At 38.9% G+C, this 10451-nt stretch overlaps 1 protein-coding gene across 2 annotated transcripts; it reads right to left on the bottom strand.

Moving 5' to 3' along the window:
* Positions 1-2: 2 nt before the first annotated feature.
* LOC122395640 (fatty-acid amide hydrolase 2-B-like) lies at positions 3-10393 on the bottom strand. Of its 2 annotated transcripts, XM_043393390.1 has the most exons (11): positions 10119-10393; positions 4287-4479; positions 3711-3883; positions 3041-3260; positions 2253-2470; positions 1809-1920; positions 1444-1745; positions 1176-1274; positions 936-1103; positions 689-871; positions 3-487 (listed from the first exon to the last, which is right to left on the bottom strand). In XM_043393390.1, the coding sequence occupies exons 3-11, from the start codon at positions 3876-3878 to the stop codon at positions 395-397; spliced, it is 1563 nt and encodes a 520-aa protein (XP_043249325.1). In that variant the 5' UTR covers positions 3879-3883; positions 4287-4479; positions 10119-10393; the 3' UTR covers positions 3-394. The 2 variants fall into 2 exon arrangements, with proteins under 2 accessions (XP_043249325.1, XP_043249326.1); XM_043393391.1 differs by lacking the exon at positions 10119-10393 and having other exon boundaries at positions 4287-4617.
* Between the last annotated feature and the right edge of the window lie 58 nt (positions 10394-10451).

Below are 10451 nucleotides of genomic sequence, written 5' to 3'. Positions count from 1 at the left end.
AGGCGTGAAGGTTGTTCCTTTGATTAATATAAAGCTTCGTTGAAAATACTATTTTTGGTTTATTTAGTAAAGATAATTTTACTATTCATAAGTTATGTTATTGCACATTCAATGCGAATTGTAGGTACGCCAGTGCGGTTATAAAGGAAGCCGCGATGAATAAAGGTGTGTATCAGTTAAGTGATTATAAATAAATAACATTCACTCCACCTGTTTTCCAATAAAAATAACACTTTTTTAACAGTCTCCTGCAGCTAAGCCATCCTTATATCAAAGAAATAGTACTTAATTGAAAAAAATCACAGTGATCAGCAACAATGAAATACGAGTATTCTGTTTGTTCGAGATAAAAAAAACAAACAAAAAAAGAAATCAATGTCGACGAAATAGAAATTCAGTTCGGAGGAGGTACCCAGCCACCGAAGACTGTTTCTAATTCTCTAGCAACTGCTAAACAAAGGCGGTCCTGATGAGACCCGGCCATCACCTGAAACAGAGAAAACTCGAAAAATATTACTCGAAATTAATCCTTTTGTAAATCAAACAAGGAATTAAGATTGGGAGATAAATCGTGGTAAGTTAACTGTACAGATTTTAGCGAAAATGAACTCTGTGCGTTGCTGTAAGCAAACAGAGATTATGTTAAGGGATTGTTATTAAAAAAATAATCGTTTTCGTCATTAATTACCTGAAATCCAATCGGCAGTCCGTCGTTATTCAGTCCCATTGGCACGTACGTCGACGGTAAGTGCATCATATTACTGAATGCACTATAAACGACGGAATCGGTTTGAAGAAAAATTAATTCTGGCAAGTCCGTCGGTTGGGAAAACGCGGGGCATATGAATACTCCGTCATTGCCGAGCAGTTTCTGTAAGCACACGAATCGAACATAAATATTCATTCAACGCTCTCAAACAAATGTGCTCTCGTACGTTTACTCTGTGACGGATATCCTCCCGAAGCTCTTGATAGTATTTTTCCTTGGACTGTGGAATAAATCCTCGTGCCTTCCTCATTAGTTGGACGTATGCGAGCGTCAACGTGTAATCCGACAAACCGAACAAAGCTTTTACGACTTCGAGTAACGGCGTCTTATTTCTCTGTGGGAAATAGCTATCAATTAGATGATAAATCCAAGAAATATCGAGTCAAACGGAAGGTTTCTCCGTTACCTGGGAGTATTTAGGGTCCAAAAGTAATTCGGGTAATTGCACCTCGCCGAAACAAGTCATCAGGAACATGAATATACTGCTTACCCATTCCTGCGACATCTGCAATACAAAACGATATTTCGATGAATAACGAGGAGACCTGGTCGCACCTGGTGGGGGTCGTCAAATTTTTTCAATCTTTTCGATTTGAAAAATTTACGATCCCACAACCGCGACTTTTACTTGTAAGATTATTTCAAATTTTCAGATCTTTGCGCAAAATTATTACTTCTTGGACACTCGCACCGTTCCCCGCGAGGTATCGCGTTGCTTGCTCGATCGATTCCCTTATGTCCGACGTGGTCGATCTTATCCCGCAAAAACTGTCGAAATTATCCAAATAAAACACTCTGAGAGTTTTCACGTCCACCGGGGCGTCCAAGCGTAATAACGACGTATCGCATTTCGAGGCCAATACCTTCATAGCCAAGCGAAGATCTTCCGCGTACCTCGCCATTGGACCGTACACCAACATGCTTTCGATTGTGCAACCTCCGAAATTCGGTAGGTGTCCCTGACTAGAAATAATACCTGCGAACAAAGCGTTCGAGTAATTTTTAACACCTTTTACTGCCACCTCCGGTCGTCTCTTACCTGGAGTAGGTTTATGGCCGAAAATACCATTGAAGAGACCCGGGATTCTTATGGAGCCCAGTACGTCCGAACCAATCCCAAGTACGGATGCTCCTGCGCCAAGCAAAGCTCCCTGAAACAATCAACGAAGCTGCAAACTATATGTATAGTATCTCCATGAAATAATAAATAAAAAATGCAATATACAGTTTAAGCAAAATATTAATTATTTGTTATTTTGCAGGTTCCAGAGCATAGTAGAAGAAAAAAAAACACGTCATCCTACGGTTTCAGAATAGATACCAATCTATTAGAGTGAATTTGACTGCAGTAGGTACTAAATTTTCATAGGTCGAGGAAAGAGATTGGGCGTAGGCTTTTGTAGGAAAATTTAGATATAGTCGATTCTTTTGTGGGTTTGTGGTAGAATAAATAATAGAGTAGGAGCCCTCCTTATGGTATTACCTCACCGCCCGATGATCCTCCCGGCGATTTTCTCGTATCGTATGGATTCCTTGTCGCGCCATGAAGGTAATTCGTGGTATGAATTCCTGTGCAGAACTCGGAGGTGTTTGTAACGCACAGAGGTATGGCTCCCGCGTTCTTCAGCATTTCTACCGCCGACCCATCCTCCGAAGCTTTTATTCCTTTCCTGGACAAACTGCCTCCCGTGTAGCTCATTCCTGATTTAAAAAAAAAAGGAAGCTAGAAAAGAATTCCGCTCATTTCCAGTCGTCACGTGTGTTCTACGTATATTGCTTGTAAAGTTTATAATCTCAGCAACCGGTACGTCATTGGCACATCCTTGTATCATTTGTCCGATAAGAATAGTAATCTTAGAAATGGTTCCACACGAAGAGGTCGTGACATCACTTTTACGCGAGTATTTCAATCGTAAAGAAAAAACAAACAACAGAAAGCTAGTGTTTGGTCGAAGCCACGTGGGAATTGATAAAAAAGAATACCCAAACCGAAGGTCGAAACATTGATTACGAATAATAACATGTTGATTATGTTCTTGTTCGATATTTTTTCGATTCACCGATTCACAAGCATTATCTTAATTTTTCTATTATTTCGTAACTTTGGCCCACGTTATCGCTGCCACTCCTATTTCAATCGTGATGATAATTTCATTTGACGAACTATTTTAAAAAAAAATATATTTGTAAGCCCTGTGAGATAATTGTAAATGGCAAATCGGCTCGGTGACGAAAGTCAATTTGGCGTGTTTGATCTAGTGGAAGCGTTACCTGCAAGGGAACAGGTTTCCTTGATGGTAACTGGTACTCCGTACAGCGGTTTCTCCCTTTCCAGCGTAGCGGCGGTAACTTTCCCTGTCTTCAGTTTCGCGTCGTAAATTTTCGCATCGTTTACAGCCGCATCGAATCGTTCCTCTACTACTGCATTTAGGAAAGGATTCACCTCTTTAATACGCTCGATATATGCTTCCACTACAGTCCGGCTAGAAAGCTTTTCCCAGTGCAACAGAGTTACAAATTATGGATTGCTGTAATTGGACTAACGTCTCTTTTTCATTTGTTCGATCGAGAGATATTGCCCGTTCGTTGATTATCGATGCGCGTTTCTTACGGAAAAAGGACTTCGATCAATTCTTAGCGTAGTTTTATTGCACTGGCTTCGGTACCCGCGTAACTGTAACATTGTCATTCTTCCAAGATACACGCGTTTACTGGTAAACATTTGCAAATGTCCGAGGAGCGATTATCTAGATAACAATTTTGCCCGTTTCTGGCGTACGATTTATTAAGTAAGCTACTTTCGGGCAGGGGGGGGGGGGAAGATTGCAATATCAACGATACGTTAATGGTAATTGAACGTTTCATAATAGAAACAACAAGAGTCGAGCATAATGACGTGACTTGCATGATGAACGGTTGAATAACAAAAGTATGCACTTACTTCTCCATGCCTGATCTTCCTGGCTAATGTGCTCGCGTTAACTTTCAGGAGAGGATCCTTGATCGGCGGTATACTCGGTGGTCTCTTCATATGAATGAGGAGCAGAAAAGGACGAAGAACAAAGTGCAACAGGTGTGTAAGTATACTGGTCAGGTTGGACAGAATCATTTTCTCTGTTAGAAAAAAAACACCAATCTATAAACTGTTCATGTGTATTCAAACGTTTCTCTCCCTTGCAAACAATGATTCTTAACCCACTCTTAGGCTATTACCGCCAGAGCTTTAAATTTAAAGTGGAAGTTGAATTAAAAGTATCGACTCCAGTTTACCTAAAACACACACTAAAAGTGGACATTTTTACAATACCTAAAAAGGGGTTTACACTTTATATCCGACAGCCTTTTGTCTGGTCTACAAATTCAGTAGAGTATTGCTGGTAAACAACACCAAGTAGACTTAAACGCAGCATATAATTTCGTTAATTATAATATGAATGAAATGTTTTATTTTAACATGCTGTGGCGGTGAGCATAAGATGATTAAGAACCACTGTTCTAGAAAGGGGACTAGATGTACCTGGCGCCGAATCTATTGGCCAGTCGAACCGATCGAAGGATAGATCCCACTATTCCTCTTGGTCGTCGTGTCTCCGGTCCGGTCGCTCCAACCGATGGTTTTCTTCAAAGACACAGAATCCGCGAACCAGCAGGCACACCTTCTCTTCCTCAAATATAGAGGCAGACTGGTCTGGCTTTACCAGGCGGCCAGCCTTTTAAGGAAACATACAAAGTGTCGACGATTATCGATGCAGCGTCGAGAGGCCAAAGCATGCAGAGTATGCTGATCACCTCGGTGATCGAATTTCATCCAGCATTGAAAGTTTCATTTTATATTTTTCCACTATACATTTACGGGAGCATTACCATTGAATCGGCGAGCGTTACGACATTATTCGAAGGACCGTGTACTTGCAGAATTCGAAAGTGTTTCGTATTACGCATAACAAATAATAATTGGAGCGAGGCCGTGTTTGGACTTATTTTTATCGGGAAAACCTCGCCGATCCATTGAATACGCTCTCGAGAAGATACGACGAAAAAATAGAAACAAAATTTTATTTCGTTATCGATGTCTCGTTATAACACCATTTATGAGGAATTCTGTGGATTTTTGTTTATCTAAAATTCCGATGCGCGACGGTATCCTAATGAACTTAATATCTTTGTTCTTTTCTTAATAGTTTTATGTTCGTTGGAAACGCCAGGAATGTCCATTTCGTCGGGGAAAGTGATCGAGACATTGAATGCGAAGCTAGAGATCTCTTATTAAGTATAGCGAAGTGAACGTAATTGATAGACATCGCTTTCGTGATGTGAATTACCATTAGCTGGTTCAGGAAATATGTATATTACTTTCTCTTTCTTCGATTGTTTCAAGTCACAACCCAGTACGATCGGGGTGAAAAATCTAGATTTTTCCCATAAATTTCCCAGTTCTTAGTCGGGACATTATTTCTTTTCTTTTCGATTACTATCGTATCGAGATCGATGATAATCTTGCGTTACACCGTGAGTTTTTGGTCTTTTGGCAGCGATTCAAATCTTGTTGCATTCTTTTTTTTCAGTGCCGTTGTATCTGGGTTACGAGGTCCTGGCAAGGGACTGGTTTTTCTTCGCTTGATGTAAGCGATGTCGCTTCTTTTGCAATAGAGTTTGCTTTTCGTTACCAGTCATGCTTCGGTGGGAAGGTGCCCAGCCAATGATTAGTTCTTTGTAATTGTTGGTCAGTCGTGTATTTATCTTTTCTATTCACATCTATTATTTTCACAGAGTCCATAAAATAACGCTGTTGCAAGTTCTCTATACATATGTATTTATGATCCTTTTGAATTCATATTATTTTATATAAATATTAGTATATTACACAATAGTATTATAAATACTAGTATTGAATGGGTAATATACTTAATATACTACATACAAATAACGAAACAAGTTGTTTGACCCTCTTGGTAGATCTAGTGTTAGACGATAAGCTCTATCGGATCGCTTGAGATTAAAAGTTGCATCGTATCTAAGGGTTCGATTAGGCGTAATATAAATGTACATAGTTGTACGTGTATACAGGTCGACTTCTATGTATATTTTTCTTCATTTTACCAACTGCATTAGTACGAAAGTATATGCCTGAACGGATGATATAACGTGCTAACTCATGCAGATTACCACTAACGAGTTTGTCGGATCGGAACACGTTCGGATTCCATTTTTAACTATATTTTAGTCGGTCCAGGTGATCGCAGCAGCGCAATAATTTATTGGCTATTTACTACGTTCTGTTGTACTGGCACGTGTCTCCTAAGAATATCAACCGGTTATGCAAACTTATTTTACCGTGACATTGGGGAACACAGCACGTGTACGATGACTCTTGCGTCGGATTGATGAATGGAAGTGGAGATGCGTGGCTTTAACGAGGCGTAACGCGAATCATTTCAGCGGACAGGATAATTACTGTGTCTAAAAAGAAACATTTTCCCTCACACGATCTGTGAACTTTAATTATTAGAATTAATTATATAAAATTGTTTCACTTTCCGTTTCATTTCAAGTACCCATTTGTGTTATACTTCTTTAGAACTTGGTTCACTATTATACTAGAAGGGGGAGAGCATAATAAATGGCATCATAGTACTAGAAATAATTAAAATGATAAGCTTGGTTCTTTATTATCAATGATTATTTACCGTGGAGTGTCGATTAAAAGTTTTCCTTCATTTTCAGAGGGGCTCAGCGATAAGTATGAGAAACACTGATATAAGTATGCAATACGCGATATTGCAAGCGTAGAAGAATTACCAAGATACACGTGCCTGAAAACAGACGATTTATAAACAATGTGACAAGAAGGTTGGGATGAAATTAATCGTGGAATACTAACGAAAGTTAATCGACAGAACGATTACTACGATTATTTCGTTCTGTCGTATCCGAGGTATGCGCATCGATGCAACGATTGTTTAATATTTGCGTATCATGCTCGTATCGTGTTATGAATCAACGGTTTATTTGTTTCATAATGCCAATTGGTTCTTATTTTGTATTTACTATGCGTCCGATGATTTAATAAAATCTCTCCCGCATACATAGAACCGAGCTTAGAATATTTCGAAACGCTTGATAATCTAAGCTCGTCACGGACCGTGGCCATTATCGAGCGATAAATGGATTTGCAGTGTTAATACGAAGATTATTTTTAGGGGAAAAAAGACGTTGAAAGATCTAATTCGGTGCTGCGAACGATAAAATTCCCTTCACGGATACAAACGTATAAGCAAGATACGCTAGCACAATTTTATCGCTAGAAAAGTTAATCAGGAGATTCTTGTTTGAACAAAAAATTCTTTTACCGTAAATCCAAAATACGAAATGGCGTTTGAAAAATTGTTTTAACGTTCATACAAACTAACGCATAGTTATTTCAGGTAACGTGTAGCCGAATGAAATAATACATTATTTCAGAACATTGCATAGCAGGAGGAGTCCATGGAAAACAAAGGTCAAGGACCCGCGAGGATAAACGCTAACGAGGGTTTACACCCTCGTTTAGTTTACTAGCTACTACTACCCCACCATCGCTTGCATTGTCGCTATTGGCGCAGGTCACCTGCTGTCGATCTTCGTCACCGTTCTCTGTCAGTAACAATTATGCGTGGGACGGTAGAGGATCTGAAATACTAGTAAACTAGTGCGAGGATATACTCTTGGCCTTCTTCTTGCGAACGGACATTACTCGGTGGTGAATAACCGCAGTCTATAGGATGGATCATTTACCAGACAACATTTGGTCCTACCAATGTATGTGCACAATATTTAATTATTGATCCTTGTATCGTTTAACATAGATTTAAACAATTATCTACCAAACAGTTTGAACGGGAGTAACTTGTGATTATTTAGCATTGACTATAATTTATATTTTCGAGGACACTTTGGCGAGTTACCTCCAAAAATTTATACCCGTTAAACAATAATAATATAGTCAGCATCGTAGCAATATATTGTTTACAGTATTTTATTTTCTATTTTATTATTATTTTTATTGCGCTTTTAGCGCCAGTGTACTTTGTAGTATAATAATAATAATTAATATAATTTATGAGCGTCATGTCAGGCATTGCTTTGAAATTACTTTGTTTTGAACTTGAAACGAACCTCTTCGGTAACACAATTGTACGATTCCATAATCCAAAAAGTAAAACAGATTATTTCGAGAAGCACGACAAAGCTCTTAAACACTTTTGTTAACAGTAATACCAAATTTTTGTAAAATCGTATCACGATTACTTACATAACGTAACTGAACGAAATGCAATCTTATCTGTGATAAGAAAAATATTTAAAACGTCGTGAAAATTTGTATGAATTAGAGCGGGACGTGATGTAGCCGTTAAAAATTTGGTAACGAATAAACCGAACTGTAATTAAAGATCGAGGCTAATCGTGCGGGAAGCAAATCGTTGATGGATCATCGGTGCAAGAGTGAAAGTTGAAAACGGGGGGGCCGCGAGCCAAAAAATGATTGAGAATCACTGATTTAGAATATCTAGACTACTGTCTAGATATATGAATTATCTTTTTAGAGTATGTGTTCGCTGTTAATACGCTGGAAATGTCCGGTTTAAAATTTCGAATTCGAAACGGTCACCGCTCTGCTTTCATTTCTCATTCTAGTAACGTAGAAACTACATCTATATCTAATAATCCAACAATTATATCGATCCAAGAGCGTGGTATTCGTGATTACGTAAACTCTACGTGAAGACTACACGTGTCTGGTTCGTCCTTGGATCTCGCTCCACAATTTCTACGTGATCTTGGTAACAATATGCAATAACTGACGAATATTTGACGTGCACGTGTTGCTATTGCTATCGTACGACGAACAGACGCGCGCCTCGGGCATTCCTTTCTTCTAATGCGTTTCAAAATCCAGGAAATAACAGAGCGAGAGTGTAAGAGAACAGGATTCTGACGTCAAAATCGTACATTTCCAAAAAAACAGCGTATTTCGTAAACGCGCGTCAACGCGAATGATCCATGCATCGATCTATCTATTTATTTGTCTACTCCGATCTATGTATAATATCGTTCGAATGGTCTTTGCTCGAAGTTATGGCTTCTTAGGGTTCATGGTCCCCTATTTCCGGTTCGGATGTTGCCAATAATTCTCTGTTAAAACCACGTCCACGCGAATATGTGTACGAGTACGGAATTATATCTTTTTAAAGAATCTTACGACGTAGCTCTTTAACAAAATTTCTATTTAAAGAAATAAGTCGGTTATTAGTACCTCTTATCAGTACTCGTTACACATATTAACTTTTCTACAAGTTTCTACTTTGTTGTCATAATAATTTTCACCAGTTTAACATTGATATACTGTGGTATTTATATGTTAAAGTTATAATTTCAGATACCGATTGCAATCGTGCTAGCAATGTTATCGAACCAATTTGTTGCTACGAGGTATTAAACAATCAAGATTAATTAAAACTTGATTCGATCATCGATCGTACAACTCGAGAATTTTTCTTGTTTGAAATCAGAGATAGACGCGTTTCTTATCTAGTTACCCATTTCTAATAACGGACGAAAGATAAACAGTTCTTGTCATTTGATCCATTATGAGATCGAACAGAGATCATAGAATTAGTTGGTATTTTTCATCGCCAAAGTTTCATCTCTGAAATTGTCACTCGTTTATCAAGACACTATTCTTATCACTCGATCGTTAATACACTTTGTGTAATCTTGTGTGTACCACGCGTTGAATATGTAGACGTCTAACAAAATTGCGGCAATTATCGACGGACGATCGACGATTTGCATGATTTGCCGTCTATGCGTTTCCAGCGTTTACAGAAATGCAGAACGACACGTGACTGCCGACTCGACGCGATGTCGAGCATTTATCTTAATCAGCGTTTTCTCAAATGAATATTCATTTTAGATAAAAAAATGTAAGATTTTTTTTGTCGATACGGCAATCTTGAAATTTCGACCTTCAACCTCGTTCGATTAGTAATGTATCTCGGGAACCATTCCACGTGTCAGTCGGATCTCTGAACAGCGAAACACGATTCGAATTCTTCGAATTTTCATTAGAAAATGAGGAAAAGCGGTCGAGTATAAAAATGATTTTGAAGCAGTCTTTGAGATAATCGATCATCCAGACGATTCGGTGTTATATCGAGGTGTCCTCTTAACTAATGAAACTTTCAAGGAAAAGATATCGGTAATTAATTTTAAGAAAATAGTTGATTAGAATTTCTAACGATAATGATTTATAGATCGAAAAGTGTATTTGGGGTAGAAGTTTGCGACATCTGTGGACACTTGATCGTACCTGTGTTCTTTTCTCTTCTTCTTCCGTGTGCAAGGTAGATCGTTGCAGGCACTCGATCGATGGTTCACAGTGTTTCCGCAAAGAATCGATGATCTTGGTGTTCTCGGAGCGGTCGACGTTACCACGCATCGATCTCTTCGATTTCCACGCGATTTCAATCATCGATCCGTTCGAATAGTCTTCGATAACTGTTGACGGATACTCGAGCGATACTTTGTCGCGCCATCTGTGCCCACTTCCTTCGCCCACGGACTCTCAGAACTTACTGATGAAAAATCGCGCGACGCGGTACCACAGACGAGGTGTACGTATACCTCGTCCGTGGCGGTACCA

This window comes from Colletes gigas, unplaced genomic scaffold (assembly GCF_013123115.1).
Source record: "Colletes gigas isolate AHSC1104 unplaced genomic scaffold, ASM1312311v1 Colletes_gigas_Sc00006, whole genome shotgun sequence".
Classification (NCBI taxonomy): domain Eukaryota; kingdom Metazoa; phylum Arthropoda; class Insecta; order Hymenoptera; family Colletidae; genus Colletes; species Colletes gigas.
Note: the sequence above shows the minus strand (reverse complement) of the source record. Positions and strands in the feature narration are given on the sequence as shown.

Excerpts from the sequence above, each read along its gene's own strand:
- LOC122395640 (XM_043393390.1), bottom strand. The coding sequence starts at position 3,878 with ATGATTCTGTCCAACCTGACCAGTATACTTACACACCTGTTGCACTTT. Across the intron at positions 1,746-1,808 it reads CGGCCATAAACCTACTCCAG|GTATTATTTCTAGTCAGGGA; the intron begins GTAAGAGACGAC and ends CTTTGTTCGCAG. Across the intron at positions 1,104-1,175 it reads TGGACCCTAAATACTCCCAG|AGAAATAAGACGCCGTTACT; the intron begins GTAACGGAGAAA and ends TATTTCCCACAG.